This window comes from Chenopodium album, chromosome 17 (genome assembly GCF_948465745.1).
Source record: "Chenopodium album chromosome 17, dcCheAlbu1.1, whole genome shotgun sequence".
In the NCBI taxonomy this organism is placed as follows: domain Eukaryota; kingdom Viridiplantae; phylum Streptophyta; class Magnoliopsida; order Caryophyllales; family Amaranthaceae; genus Chenopodium; species Chenopodium album.
Genome location: NC_137850.1, coordinates 5,079,933 through 5,095,704, shown reverse-complemented (window position 1 = coordinate 5,095,704; position 15,772 = coordinate 5,079,933). Strand labels below are relative to the sequence as shown.

General features: G+C 33.3%; 2 protein-coding genes across 2 annotated transcripts; one reads left to right on the top strand and one right to left on the bottom strand.

Annotated features, from left to right (window-relative positions):
* The first annotated feature begins 3,432 nt into the window (after window positions 1–3,432).
* LOC145589421 (transmembrane emp24 domain-containing protein p24beta2-like) lies at window positions 3,433–9,339 on the top strand. The gene is made up of 5 exons (XM_081645967.1): window positions 3,433–3,587; window positions 3,707–3,937; window positions 7,708–7,894; window positions 7,986–8,093; window positions 8,823–9,339. The coding sequence occupies exons 2-5, from the start codon at window positions 3,722–3,724 to the stop codon at window positions 8,954–8,956; spliced, it is 645 nt and encodes a 214-aa protein (XP_081502093.1). The 5' UTR covers window positions 3,433–3,587; window positions 3,707–3,721; the 3' UTR covers window positions 8,957–9,339.
* A 537-nt stretch (window positions 9,340–9,876) lies between these two features.
* On the bottom strand, window positions 9,877–15,396 carry LOC145589420 (acetyl-CoA acetyltransferase 2-like). The gene is made up of 15 exons (XM_081645966.1): window positions 15,273–15,396; window positions 14,844–14,902; window positions 13,688–13,786; window positions 13,396–13,569; window positions 13,202–13,307; window positions 12,717–12,855; window positions 12,410–12,487; window positions 12,263–12,328; window positions 11,720–11,805; window positions 11,476–11,575; window positions 11,202–11,312; window positions 11,069–11,110; window positions 10,800–10,886; window positions 10,464–10,568; window positions 9,877–10,245 (listed from the first exon to the last, which is right to left on the bottom strand). The coding sequence occupies exons 2-14, from the start codon at window positions 14,881–14,883 to the stop codon at window positions 10,479–10,481; spliced, it is 1,218 nt and encodes a 405-aa protein (XP_081502092.1). The 5' UTR covers window positions 14,884–14,902; window positions 15,273–15,396; the 3' UTR covers window positions 9,877–10,245; window positions 10,464–10,478.
* Between the last annotated feature and the right edge of the window lie 376 nt (window positions 15,397–15,772).

Below are 15,772 nucleotides of genomic sequence, written 5' to 3'. Positions count from 1 at the left end.
TAGCCCGATTTGGTAAGCACTCATCTTTGCTTTAAGGGTCTGTTCTCTTCAGATTATTTTCAGTTCAGTTCTTAATTTCCTTCTCTCATAAAATATTCAGTTCACTTCAGCTTAGTTCGGTCAATTAGAACGGGCCCTAAATCTTTGTTTAGTCATGATTATCTAAAATTTCGATTTTATTTAAGTACTTATAATTACTATGATTCCATTTTTATGGTTTTAAATTTGATTTTTCTGATTTATTAATTTATATTTCAATTTGTTTGTGTAAGTAATCAATAATTATTTGGTTTTTTTTCCACTATTATTTTAATATTTTTCCTAATAGTACATAGACTACATACTACCCAAAAAACTACCTATTTAATTATATCATCTAATAAATTTCTTTTTAGAAACACCAATGTTACAAAAAATCCATATTATAAGTGCACATTTTTTTTCCCTAAATTATGTGCACTTTCATTTTTTAATTTCACCATAAGTTCCACTACTTTTTTCTGTTTTAATTTCATACATTCCTATCAATAATTTAAAATTTGACATTTTATTACCTAAAAAAAAAAAATAATGTACAAAAAGCGTTCCTAAAATTGTTTATGTGTCACGTCATTCCCCTCTCATAGCATTGTGCCACATCATCATTTAATGACACGTCATTACCAATTAACAAAGCATTCCAACTATTATTAAAAAGCTTTTGATGAGTTTCGAACACCAGACCTCAAGGAAACAAGATCTACTTTCTTACCATCTTAGCCAATAACAATTGGTGTCATCTATGCATATAAATATAACTATAAATGACATGCATCAATTAAAAAGGAAATACGAGATAAGCAATTTGAAAAGAAAAAAAAAGAGTAAAATCAACATTTCACAAACAATAGTGTGTTAAAAATTATCTTTCTATACTCTTTATCAATTAGTAACATTATTTTTAACATTTATGCATAACATACATAATTGATGATAATATATTTCATTTTGTCAAAAAAGATGATAATATATTTCATAAAAAAACAATTTAATCAAAGTGGTTACCCGGTGCAACGCCCGGGCCGCACACTAGTTAATAGTTATAACTCGTGCATTAGCACGGGCGCATCTAGTAATATAGATTACAATAAAAGAAAAAAAGGTTACAATAAAAGAAAAAATCATTGTTAATGTTACACATTTTTTTTATAAGTCTATTACAAATTATTATATTTACTACTTCATTTTACTTCATTTTATTGTTTTATGAGATAGTATAAAAAAGTGTATGATTTTATTTTAAAATACATGGATGCGGTCCATGCGGGTTTGGGACGCTTACGAAGTGGGGTGGGTACAATCTAAACTTCACGCTGCCCCATCATCCATGTCGGATATGATTTTATCCTCATCCCTACAACGGGGATGAGGCGAGTCTCCTACTCGACCCAATGACATCCCCAGATATAATCAATATATTAAGAGCATGATAGGTTTATGCTTAATTATCTTAAGATACAGTATACGATTTAGTGAGTACAGACATTTAATGTTATCATAGGAGAAATTGTATGGTGTTAGGAATGTTTAATTGAGAGTAACTAGGAATTCTTGAATATAAATATTCAATGATTTTTTCAATAATATTAAAGCTATAATACTACATTGTTAACTAAAACTTGTCATGGTATTAGAGCTAACGATCTTAATCTATTGTCAACACTCAATAAGAGAGGATTCAATGATTTGAAGAATGCAAGATGAAAATGATTTCAAGATTTGTTTTTGGAACTAGTAGCTCAATAGAATTGTAATTGCCTATTAGAAATCCAAAGAGGGACCAACGATAAAACTTGTGACATATCCACACTGCAAGATTAAAGGTAGCTCACATTTATAGGAAAACATTTAAAAAAACAAGAGTTAATACAAATTGGAGGTACTGGTGTTTGGAGAAAGTTGCACAAAAGGGACTACTGAAGTTACAAAAGTTTGAGGTAGGGTACTTAACCCATGACTGGAGGTAAAGATTCCGATGTTGACTTGCTTAAACCGGTTACCCCATTTTAATCTTTAGAGAGAGAGAGAGAGAGAAAAAAAAAAACTACTGAGCTGTAGCATTGGAACTAGAAAATCACCATTTCCTTTTGACTTTGGCACCACCATTACCCTAAGCTTTCATCTAAACGAAGTAAAAAACAAAATCAACAATATTCAACGCAATTTCATCAAATTATCAAAAAAATCAATATTTCATCAATTTATTCAATCAGCACATTTCTCATATTCATAAATTCAAATTAAAAAATTACCTTTATCTAAAAATTCAAGGCGGGTTTTGTCAGATTTGTGGGGTTTTCGTAGTGGTTTCCGTCGAATTTGTGAGGGGTTTCGTAGGTGCGTTTCGTGGCTTGGGTGTTGTGAGGCTGGTTTGAATTATGAGGGCGTTTTCGCGAGGGTGTTAGCCTAGGTTTCGTGAGGGTGGTGGCCTAGGTTCGTAAAGGTGGTCGGATTTTTGAGGGCTTTCGTGGGGGTGGTTGAATTTGTGGGTTTCGTGAGGGTGGTCGGATATGTGGGCATGGGTTTCATGGAGGTGGTAGAATTTGTGGGTTTTTGAAGAGTAGTAGTGTTAGATATTTATTTTGGGAATTTATTTCTTGTGATCGAAATTTTTAAATTGACAATGGTGATTATGATATATTGGGTAAAATTAGCATTTTGCTAGGAATTGTGTTTGCAATGTTTCTTCTTCAATGGAGGTATTTGAGTTGATTTAATGGAGTTTTATTTTTGGAAAATTTGTTGGGTAGATTGATACAGCCAACATAATTGAAAATCACCAAACATTAGTACCTTCTGATTTAATGTCAGAAATTTAATTTTCCCTTTTTTTTCTTTTTTTTTTTGGCTTTGGTAACCTGTTGTAGTAGTTTGCTTTTGTGTTGAGTACTCTGCCTGCAACATCTCAAACTTCAGTCCCTTTTGTGCAACTTTCTCCAAACATCAGTACCTTCAATTTGTATTGTAACTCTAAAAAAAATAACAACTGAGTTGAAACTAGTAATTTCACATTGACCCGTCGAAAAAAAAAAAAAGTAATCTCGCATTGAAAAAATGAAGAGAATGACTAACATACAAAAACAATAAGACTATTCTACCTATCACCAATTGCTTGTAGGATGGAACTTTGCCGGATTTATATGTGGCAAATTCTCCTTCGGGTTCCTACTGGGGGCTAGTTAAATAAAAATTCCAATTAGCATTTGAAGTTTGAAGTAAAACATTGAGTTAACTAATACTGTCCCTTATTTGTTCACAAAAACCAATGAGAATTCGCCACATCACAAAAAATACGTATAACTCAAACCCTTCAAAAGTACCGCCCCTCACATGCCCTTTTCTTCCTCTTCCTCTCATAATTTAGAAAACCAAAAAAATTAAAAACCAAAAAAAAAAAAAAAAAAGAGAGGGGTTGGGATGTTCTAAGTTTCCAACCTCAAAAAGCCAGAAACTTTAACTTCAATCAAAATCCTGCAGATCAATAAAACTAAACAAAAAAAATCCCAATTATTCCAAATTCAAGCACCTTTTTTGGTTTAATTTAAGAGGTAATTTGCTCAATTCTGCATTACCCAGATTCTAAAATCTTCAAATGTCTTATCTTTTGACTTATTTTTGTATATTTTTTTTTTCAATTATTCATTATATTCATGTTACAATGATGCAGAATAAGAAGAAAAAGATGGGTATGAAGAAAAATTTGATGGGTATTACATTATTAATGTTATGGAGTATAAGAATATTAAAAGGAGTAAATGGGTTAAGATTTGTGATTGATAGAGAAGAATGCTTTTCTCATAAGGTTGAATATGAAGGTGATACTCTTCATTTTTCCTTTGTTGTTATAAAAGCTGATACTCCTTGGCATCGTGACAATGAAGGTGGCGTTGATCTTGTGGTATTTTCTTCTTTATCTCCTTACTTTTTTTTTTTAAGGTTTTGTTGAATTTGCCTTTTATTTTATGGAATTTTATGCTCAAGAATTGATTTTGTTGATGGGTTTTGGTTTAATTTGTGTTTTTGTTATTGCATTGTGATTTACTTAACTTATGTTAGGTAAAAAACAATTGAGCTTGGAAGGTGTAGAATATGGGATATAATCGATCTGCTGATATGTAGAAACTCAAAGAGTTCATGCCTGGTTAATTAAATTATGTAGTCTAGCTAACCAACAAAAATGATTTGTGCTAAGATAGCCTAGCAAAGTAGTAAGTAATATAAATCGATCGTGGATTTTTCCTAAGATGAATTCAATGATAATTGAACTGGAGACTTATAAACAGTTGATTCTAAGAATCTTAACCAAATGCTGCAACCAGTGATCTAGGAAACTCTGCTTTCTATGTAGAGCAAACAACAATGTCTTATTCTGAATGCAGTTAGATTAATTCTAAATTATGTCTAGTTTTGCAGACCTATTTCTTTGGCTTTGACCGATTTAGTCATGGAATGTCTCCTCTTTGGCTCTTCCTCTTTTGGTCTATTTTCATTGATCAGTTTGTGAAGGTTTATTTTTGATCTAGTTCGGTATTTGTTATTTAATTTTTCCAAGCACTTGATGCCATCTATCTGTTTGATGCTAGTATACATCAGTATTGTTGGTGTTCTGAGCTTCAGTCTTCTTTTTAATCGGAGGACATGGATGCAGGATTTTTTTTTTGAGGACATAGCTTGCCGATATCGTTTTAGTTTTGTTAAGAATTGACTGTTTAGTCTTGATTTATTTTATTTTAATGATGAAACTTTAGCTCATCATTGCTGGAAATAAAAAATTTAAAAGGATAAAATTGTCTGTTGGCATGCCCTAAAGGCCTATATACGGACTACGGTCTACCACTATTTAACTTCTGGCTGTCTTCTATTGCAATTCTCTAAATTTTCGGAGTCATAATGAGCGTTATTAATCGAATTGCTGCAGTTGGATGGTGAAAGAGTTGGAAGTGAGTCTGATGCAATTTCTTGTCTTGATTTCATCCGTACCCTTGGAAGGAACTAGGAATCATAGCCCTTTAGACTGTTTTGTTTAGCAGATGTTGGTTGATGTTGAATGATTATTTGTTCACCTTCTGAATCATTGAATTACTACCAATGGCTGATCTTTGAAGTAATTGTTGCTTTCTATTGCCGTAAGTTGACTTGCTCCAAGGTGTATTCAAAGCTCTCGTTTTATCTTAGGTTCCCTTTCCAGATTTTTCTATCTTATGCCAATATAAGTTTTTGGAGGTTTATCAAGCAGTTTATTTTGATTATTTTTTCTAGTTTTTCTGGTGGGTAGTTTATTTTGCTGTTTTTAGTTTGCGTGATTTCTGATTTCCAGAGTGTAGGAACAGAGCATCCTGCCTATATAGTGATTAGTGACCTGCATTCTGTTGATTAATGTTTCTGGAGAAGACCTAAATTTGTATGGTCATCTAATTGAGAATCTTAGTGTAAGCAAAGCTATTTTAAGCTTATTTGTTCATATAGAGCTCTCTCACAAAATTTATATGGTATGAACGGGAAGTTCATTAAATTTATGTTTGAATTGGAATTAGTTTTTATTAGGTATGTGAACTACCATTGTCGTCGAAGGCGGATTTGATTAGGTAATTGTGTTATTGTTTGAATCTTGTTTCGTGTAGTGTTGCTTGGTTATTAAAATAGAGAGGATATTGTATAGATAGTGAAAAGGGAGATGGTGTAATTGTAAATCCATGTGCTATCCTCTTTTTTTGATGTGAATTTTGTTTGAACTAAAGTTGCTACTTTAGCCATTAGTATCAATTAAAACCTAAGGAAGAGTGAACAACAATGGTTTCTTTTGATGAGAGGCGAGAGTGCGAGACCCGATATAAATTCTCATCTATGGACAAACCCAACGCTTCATATTCCCTCTACATAGGAAATAGCAGTCAAGGTGGTGTGGTGGAGTGCGTAGGAGGAAATTCTTGTTGGTTTTACTCTGATGGACAAGTTTATGGTTGGCTTTGAGGATTGAGGAACTTATAAACCATCCAATTTAGAGTTGGTCAGCCTCTTATTGTGTTTGCCAGCGAGTAAATGTTAGGAACATTAATAATGCTAGGATGTGATTTTTTTTGTATAAGTCATTATGACTTAGCAATGTGTTGCTGAAGAAACTTTCAGAGCTGGTAGCTTTCTCCTCTGTAATGTATGGCTTAATAGTAATTGATGAATGATTTCAAAACCTATTGTTGACTTTTCAAGATTTTTGATCCTATCTTTTATATATATCTTCTACATTTCTTTCCATATGAGAAATCAAAGATTTAATAAGTTCACAGTTTTTTAAATTTTTCCTTTTGTCTTGATATGTATATCACTTGATTATTTAAATTGGCCTAGTTCATATGACTGTCTTTTTCAATGGAAATCTAATGTGATACTAACTATACTTCCAAGTCAATCATGTAAAGAAACTGAGAGCAGTACGGGAACTTGGACAAAAACCTTCCTATATAGCTACTTCAGATTAAGTTTCTGTTAGTAGTTTGATGCTAAATTCTGTTGGAGTAGGTTTGTGGCAACTTTAAAAGTTGGACTATGGGAGGTAAAGGGGCTAATTTTGGATAATTCCTCTTTTAGTTCCTAGAATCATAGATGGGTTGGAATCGATTGGACCCCCCTCTCTTAGTATATATGATGTTAGGGGATGACCTTTTGATACAATCACCTAAAAAGCCCCAGGGATTCCATAATTGAAAAGATATTTGTTAGAGTATTTGTACTTGATTTCCTTGTCTCTCTCTCTTTTATAGAAAGAAATTCAGGCTGGATTATAAACCTCATTATAACCATGATCCACACTAGCGTAATACATGATAATAAATTGCTAACTTGATGATAAAATAGAGCAATGCGGCATTCAAGCCTAATTTCTGACTCTGCACCAGTAGTGGTCCTTTTTTCTTAACAAATCACCTTGACAGACCACCACATCCACAGTCAAGTACTTTGCGAAGAAAACACAATAAATGTGTAAAGTATCTTAAGTGTGGACAATGATACTGTTACACTTGATTCCTTTGCCCTTATTGAAGATGAGGTCTTAAATCCCAGTGGTCACATTCTTGGTGAAAGCAATTCCATTAATGATGAATTTTATAGCAGTTCATTTGAAAATTTGGTGTCATTTGGGACCTCAAAGAACGGTGAATGAGTCATATGAGTAGGCTGATGAGAAAGCAGTCATCTTTATGCCAAAGCTTAGGTATATATTTTGTTTTGGTTGGAGGAGGAGGAGTGGTATCAAGGATAACTGTGAGTGATGGCACTTAAAGTAGCTCATACCCCATGTGGCGGGGGTGATAGTTCATAATGTGTCTACTTGCTATCCCACTTGTATGATTTACATCTATATGAGCCTTGTGCCCCCCGCTCCAACACAAACAAAGCCTTTGGTCTCATGGAACTTGTACTCGATGCTCTATACAAACGGTCTACGGTTTTGATTTGCAACCAAAAGCGAAATGGCAGTTTCAATCCAAACTCCTCCTTACAAGGCTTTTTAGTTAAAAAGCCCCGTAAGATTTTTTATTTTTATACGTGCAATTTAATAGTGATTCAAAATTATCTTTTAATTGAACTTCATGCTTTGGACATATTATTGTTAGAAATATATAGCAAACTTTTCTCTTACTCTTTATTGGCATATTGACTTGATGCCAGGTGAAAGGACCTGATGGCGAACAAATCCATGACACTCGTGACAAAACTAGTGAGAAGTTTGAGTTTATCGCCCACAAGAAAGGGGTCTACAACTTTTGCTTTACCAATGGGTCCCCGTATCATGAAACAATAGATTTTGATGTGCTTGCCGGTCACTATGGATATGTTGATCATCATGCAAAAGATGGTAATAACTCAATACATTGCCTTATTTGAACAAATTTTTTCTACTGTTTCATTTAAGGAAAATCTTATGAGGCCAATGTGTCAATTTGCAGAGCATTTGAGTCCAGTGTATGAACAGATTAATAAATTGGAGGAGGCTCTCTACAACATACAGTTTGAACAGCACTGGTTGGAGGCTGAGACCGATCGTCAAGCTATAAGTACGTTCTTTGAGAACAATTTTTATATCAATTCATGCTTTCTTTATAAAAATTTCTGTTTCCTGTGTATTCCAAAAGTGAACCTTATATAGTAACTAAAAGTTGGTTTAGATCAAAATTTCCAAAATTAGACCTTTGCCAAAATTATGCAATTATAAGGATTTAAGCTTCTCTAGATTATGAGGAAGATGTTATTCTATGAATACAATTATTATTCATGGGAGACAGTATTAGATTTTTTAGGCCCTGCGAACTAGATATATTTCAGACTTGTTTTAGTCCGGTGCCAATTTTGATTCAACATTAAGTGAACTATACCATGAACTTGTGAATTGTGATTATGTATTGTTCATGAAAAATTTAGCTAGGAGCTGTTCTTTATGCTTATGCATAATAAAATTGAAAATGGATATTTTTGTTGTAATCCCGTTTTGCGCTTGCCTAGAATATGCTTCCCTATCTTGGAATTTATACGACCAAATAACATCCTAAAATGCATGTTTTTACTAGAAAAATTACTAATAATGTAAACTTTGTTAAGGATAGGCAAGAATCAGTTTTATGCATCAAGGAGTGAAACTTAAAGAGTTAAAATTATCTCTTGCTGGTTGTAGAACGAGCTGTAAATTGAAATGCGGAATTCTCCCTTATCGTCTAAAAATTTAGTTCTTGTGTGCATTTTTAACAGCATGACAAATATGACTTGAAATTTGCCTGATTTTGATGCAGTTAACGAAGGAATGAGCAAAAGAGCAATCCATAAGGCAATCTTTGAATCAGCAGCACTTATTGGGGCGAGTGTTCTCCAAGTCTATTTGCTCAAACGCCTTTTTGAACGCAAGCTTGGGACATCCAGAGTTTAGTGTTTAGTTGGTGAATGAATACCTGTTGCCCCCAATTTTAGAGCAGCTTCATATAGTTCCCACTTTTGTGCTTTTGCCATTCCTTTTTTTTTTTCCTTGGTAGGTAGTTCAAAGTAGAAGTTTGGGCGGCAATTATCTCTATATGTTGAGAATTTATTTATCTTTTAGGTTTTGGTTTCGTGTAGTCTGTAATATGTGTTGTACTAGTATCAAGTATATCTTGTATCTCTATTTATATTTGGTTAGCCGCACTCTCTTGAGATGTTAGTTGTTAGTTGGATATGCAAATGCACTTGAAAAGTCTCACAAAAGTGTTTCTTGATTACATATATACTCAATTGATATTATGCCATTTCTAATTTATATGTATTTTTATGGTTTCATATAGTAAGCAACCTAGCCCATGTTAAAACTTTTTTTTAGATCTTGTTTCCTGTTGCTTTCATTTTATATTAATGTTCATATATGAATTAATGTCAATAATTAATGTTCATAATTATTATTGTCCATAGTAGCAAGTAAATGAACATGGCAAAAGCTAACAAACCCTCTGAAAATATATTAACTTGAAATAAACATTAACTACATTGATTACCGTGTGACTTTGACATATATTTCCAATTTAATACCATTTTAGGAACTGTTTCAAAGGGTTATCCAATGAATATCGCATTTCATTTTTCATACCTTTGTGATAAACAAAATTTATGAAAGTATTATAGGTGAAGATGTGCATTTAGGCCCCTACAAATTAATGATTAGCTGCCACTCTTTAAGAGTCTTAATACAAGATGATGGACTTTGAAGTTGAAAACCATCAGTTTTCACCTGTCAATGATAATAACACTACCAACTCTTTAAGAGTCTTAATACAAGATGATGGACTTGCACTCACCATTCAGGTTAATTGCAATATGCAATGGATTCAATTCCATTTTCGGAATCAGCATTCAGCTTATTATTACTTAAAATCAAGAATAGACAGAAACGTCCAGATGAGATACTAAGAATACAACTTATGCCCCATTCAATAGGTCAGTCCTAGTACAACATAAAACAAATACTATCATATCATCTAAACTTCCAAACACGAAAAAAGAAAAAAAAGAAAAACAAAAGCTACCAAAGTACGAAAACATTTGTACCACTATTAATTTTTTTTAAAAAAAATTGCTTGCATTACTGAAGCCATATAAAGGGCATAAACATGTCATAAATGACAGGTTGCATACAACTTATTTCTAACTGCTGCTCCTCCAACATTGTGATGAGCTAAGTTCTCAATAAGCCTGCAATGTAAAAGTATAATAAAACACATTTTAGAATTCTCTCCCAGTCAAATTTATTTAGTATTCTTCACTGAATGATACTACTAAAATATACTGCTGGAATTTCTATTTCAGAAAGTGTAGAACCATATAAGGGGCAAAAGGAGGAATAAAGATGCCCAAAGCTTGATGAAACATTAATCAAAACTGCAATGAGTAGGACTATTGCTTAGAGTTACCTAAAATATCAAGCCTTACAAAAGCTCTACAACAAGAGCAGATGCACCACCTCCACCATTACAAACACCAGCAACACCATATTTCCCACTTTTCTGTCGTAGTACCTGTAAAAGCAATGCAATTACAATCAGGAAAGAGGCAATAACAACCCCGTAAAAAAATACAGCTAACCAAAAAAGGGTTGCATTCAGATACTTTTGATAACTTGTTTTAACCTAATATACCCACTATTCATTGTATGAGGATGACAAAATTGTTACGGTGTCAAATGAGATGAATTTGGCATTCTTGTGCCAAACTATACATACACCATAAAAGAGCAAATAGAGCCATACCCCCAAAAGTGTCACGATGATTCGTGCTCCACTGCACCCAAGAGGGTGTCCCAAGGACACAGCTCCACCGTGCACATTTACTTTATCCTGCAGAATTGAAGGTAGATGTAAACAAACACTATCAAGTCGAAAGGCTCAAAACCTTGTTAGCATATGAAGAAACCATAATAGTACAATGATGAGGACATGACAACTTCATGCAAACATAATTGAGCATAAATATATTATTTTTTCAGTGAGCAAGAAGATTTAGGTCCCAAGAGACTGACCTCAGAAAGCCCAAGCAATTTCATATTCGCAACAGAAACAACCTGCTCATGCCAGAAGAAGATTAATTAAAAATAATTGACAGATTGACAGTTGCTCATAGTTTCAAGCATGACAAAGAAAAAGAGCACTTACAGCGAAAGCTTCATTTATCTCATAGTAATCAATTTGGGAAGCATTCAAGCCTGCATGAGAAATGGCCTTCGGTATTGCGAGGGCAGGAGCTGTCGTAAAATTCTCTGGAGCCTGACCATTAATTAGGATTCAATAACACAACAATACCCATGATGGCAGAATTCAAAATGCATATTAAAAAAAACATATTACCTTATAGGTAATAATAATCCTCCAAATTTTTTACATAAAACTCTAGAGTATGTTGTCTACAAGTAAAAAATTCATGCAATACCTGAGCGGCATCTCCATAACCACTAATCTTAGCAATCACCTCTAACCCAAGCTCTAGTGCCTTCTGTCCACTCACTAAAACAATTGCAGCAGCACCATCACTGTCATCAAACAAAAAAATTGTTAGAAGAGTGCATGGACTGCAAGTTTGCAACATTTGACTTCCCTAGATATATATCACCTAACAAGCACAATATCCACAAGAAAGTATTTCCAAAAACACTATATATAAGCTTATGACAAACCTTATGCTAGAAGCATTTCCAGCAGTAACAGTACCTCCATCTGCTTTAAAACTTGGTCTAAGTTTTCTTAATTTCGCAGGGTCATACTGCAACACACAAGAGAAGAAAAAAGATGAACTCAAGTAGCCCCTGATAAAGATAGCATAAACAGAAATTAAAATTTTGGCAGAATACAGATGTAAAATCATGAACAGTAGTTCAGAGAATCAGTGCCAGTCAAGTGAAATGAGCCACTAGATAACCAACTTTTTCATTCAGTTTTTTTGATAAAAGATATTGAAAATTACATAGAAGGGGTACTTCTTGGCTACCCCAGGACCACGCCAATAGCCCAATAGTCTCCACAAGGTCATTGCATTTTGAAGGCCATAGAAGAAAATTTGAATAGGAAAAGGAAAAAGGTTTTTGGTAAAATAAATGAAAAAGACACAGAGCATCAAACAAAATCAATATTACAAAGGGATAAACAAACATTAACGTACACATATTAATCACTTTTTCAACATGAGATGTCATTGACAATGTTAGTTATCATTATTATACCTTAGTAGGGCCTTCATCTTTATCAACGACTGTTGTTGGTTTTCCCCTTCCACCAGAAACTTCAACCTGCACCGATACATATATATATCAGTATGAAACAATCACAGAAAGAGGAATGAAAATATAACAACAAAGTTATTTTCTTACGGGAACTATCTCCCATGAAAAAGCACCAGCCTCCTGAGCAGCAACACCACGCTCAAAGCTTTGGCAAGCATAGTTATCCTGTAGCGTCATGCAAAACAAGTATTTATTCAGTGCATGAAATAGAGAAGAAATGCAATAGCTTTTACCACATAGGTTTAATTTAAAGGTTTATTTATAAATTGTGGTGATAATATGGATTTATCTCCAACTTTTAACATAATTCCATCAAAAAGCAATTAGTTAGTGAAAGATATAGTTACCCTATATATGGACGGTACAAGCATTAAAAATGGAGTCAAGACTTTACCTGATCCTCTCTTGTTACTGCATGATGTTCTGCACATAATTCAGCACAAACTCCCATGCCACAATCATTGTAAACATCCCACAACCCATCTTTGAGCATCCCATCAACAAGTGTGTCATGTCCAAGACGGGAACCCTTCCTGAAATGTTGGCATATAAGGTGAGATGTATATTACATGCACTACTTTATGGGACATGAGAACAACAGCTCTAGACAGGTAAACATAAGACAATATTACATCATTCAGATAGTACTGTGGGATGGTCTAAAAAGGTAAACATAAGACAATAATACAACAATGCCCTTCTATTCATTGTTTTGGTTATTTGCCTAATAAATTCACTTCCATCGTTTATTTATTAATTATATCATTATGGGGTAAATATTTATATTGATAGGAAGGGCTAAGGGCACTTTATGAAGTTACTAAACCAGTTAAGTAATTGGATAACAAACACTAGAATTAATAAGATTGTAGCATCAACCTGGCTTCAGCTATGTATTTAGGGGCATTTGACATGCTTTCCATGCCTCCTGCCACAACAACGTCATTGAGGCCCAATTGGATACTTTGTGCCGCAAGCATCACAGCTGTAAACAAAGAAAACAAGCAAATATGTTTTCAATCTTGTATTAAATGCAAAGATTGTTTAATGGTATATGATAGTGCACACTATACCTTTCATCCCTGATGCACAAACTTTATTGACCGTGGTACATACCACCGTATTTGGTATTCCTGCCCCTAATGCTGCTTGCCTTGCAGGAGCCTGACCCAAATTTGCACTAAGAACATTTCCGAAAATCACTTCTTGTACAAGGGATGGATCGATATTTGCCCTTTTCAATGCACCTACGTTTTTTGCAAGTGAAAATCAGTCACTTTATTTATTAATTTATATGTTAAAGAAGGTAAAACACCAAAAGACTAGTACAATCTAAGACTATCTAATAAATAGCCATAATCTTACCCTCAATAGCAACGGATCCAAGTTTAGTGGCCGTCAAGGATGACAATGTACCAAGGAAACCACCCATGGGTGTTCGCGCAACACCAACAACGCAGACATCTGCATGAAGAAAAACAAGACAATTGTATGGACAATATAAATCTCAAATCTCAAGAATCTATAACTCATGAAAGACTAGAAGGATCTTTTGTTGCCAAAATATGCTTCAGATTCTAAACACACACAAAAAAAAAAACCAATAATTTCTTCCAAAGCTTCCACTATCGACCTTTAAAAATAAACTTCCAACATTGTTTTCCTTTTAAATCATTCATTACTGCATCAAATTTTATATCAAAATCAATTTCCTCAAAGATCAATAATTCCTTGCATTATTCTAAAAGCAATTATGATTATTATTCTAAAAAAAATGGGATCTAATTATTCTAAAATCAATAATTGTACTAAAAACCAATAATTCCTTACAAAAAAAAGGTCTAATTCTATATCAAAATCAATTTCTCACATTTGAAATACTGGAATAAAATAAATTAACAAGTCTTATATCACTTCATATAATATAGCATCCCTTGCATTTGCACGGGTACACTCTAATGTGTTCAAGATTATAAGATGATCATCAAGCTTTTTCTAAGTCACACCAAGCAAAATACCACTATAAATCACTAAACCACTTCAAAAACACCAGTATAAACACTTCACAAACTAAAATGTGCAAGAACAACAATCCATTTAATACCCATAAGGCCATAATGCAAGCCAATCATGGATGTAATTAATGTAAACGATAACTTAGGTGGCAGCGTCTTAGCTAGGTTGCACGGAAACGGATACGGGTATAAAAACGGGTACGGGGAGACGGGAAACGGCAAAATAAAAATTCCAAAAAACGGTACGGTAAAAAAAAAATTGATTTTAGAATTTTAGATTGATTTTTATTTGAGTTAAAATATGAATAATTTGGATTTTAAATTGAATAATTATAATTGATGATCATTAATAAATCAAAATCGTATGTATACAAAGGCGAAGGAAGGAGGTCCTGAAGTGATTGAAACATACACATTTTGGAATGAACATGAACCAAGACATGATACCAAATCTCACATCGAAACAAGAACAAAACAATGCAAATCAATAGAATTAAAGATTTAACCTTTGGGATTGATTGACTTGGAATCTGGTGCAGGAGTCATGATTCAAGTCGACGAATAACTGCAGAAGCAAAAATCACAAATCATTAGTCATATTCCCAAATTTGACACAATTACAAGAAACAAAACACTATAAAATTCAACCATTTTTTATGAATGACCCCAAAAAACAGCAGAAAATTCTACTACAACAACAACCAAAATTCACAGAAATTCGATGACAAATAAAAAGATTAGAACTTCACAAATTGAGAAATGAAACATGACCCATTTAATCATCCTAACAAAAAAGTCAATGTACAATAGTATTGACTACAGAAATCACAGTTTTTTTTTTTTTTTTTTAGAACCCAGAAATGACAGATTAAAAGAGCGTGAAAAACAAGAAGAATTGATTGAAAATGTGTAAAACAAAAAATGGAATTACTTACTTAAAGAAAGAGAGGAAATCAAAGTATTTGAAGAAGAGAGAGAAAGAGAGTATGGGAAGAAAGAGAGGGTGGCAAAGGCAGAGATTTATAGGACTTGAGAGTGAGGAGAGCACGAGGATCTCGCAGATTAAATCAAACAAGGCGTCCATCTCTATATTCCAATTCTTTACTACTAACTCCGTCTTTTTTAATTGACACCGTTATATTATCACCCTTACCAACGTATGTTTTTAATGCTTAATATATCTAATTATTAACGTTGTAAAATTATAAAAAGTGGATATTAACAAAATATACATGGAGATGATTCAGATAAGAGTCAAAGTGTAGGGTGTAAATAGTGTAAAAATCAAACGATGTCAACTAAAAAAACGAAAGTAGTATTTTTTTAATTTATTTTTAATTATTTAAAAACTAATCTAATTAAGAATAATAAATGTGTTGTGTTTAAGTTTCTAAGTTGGAGAGCGAGAATGGTCGTAGAGTACTTGTACTTTTGT

Bases quoted from the DNA above. Each gene is read 5' to 3' on its own strand.
- LOC145589420 (XM_081645966.1), bottom strand. From the start codon at position 14,883: ATGACTCCTGCACCAGATTCCAAGTCAATCAATCCCAAAG. The intron at 13,570-13,687 runs GTAAGATTATGG...CAAAAAACGTAG, and splicing joins TGGATCCGTTGCTATTGAGG to GTGCATTGAAAAGGGCAAAT. The intron at 12,488-12,716 runs GTAAAGTCTTGA...ATGACGCTACAG, and splicing joins CAGTAACAAGAGAGGATCAG to GATAACTATGCTTGCCAAAG.
- LOC145589421 (XM_081645967.1), top strand. From the start codon at position 3,722: ATGGGTATGAAGAAAAATTTGATGGGTATTACATTATTAATGTTATGG. The intron at 3,938-7,707 runs GTATTTTCTTCT...ACTTGATGCCAG, and splicing joins AAGGTGGCGTTGATCTTGTG to GTGAAAGGACCTGATGGCGA. The intron at 8,094-8,822 runs GTACGTTCTTTG...ATTTTGATGCAG, and splicing joins GACCGATCGTCAAGCTATAA to TTAACGAAGGAATGAGCAAA.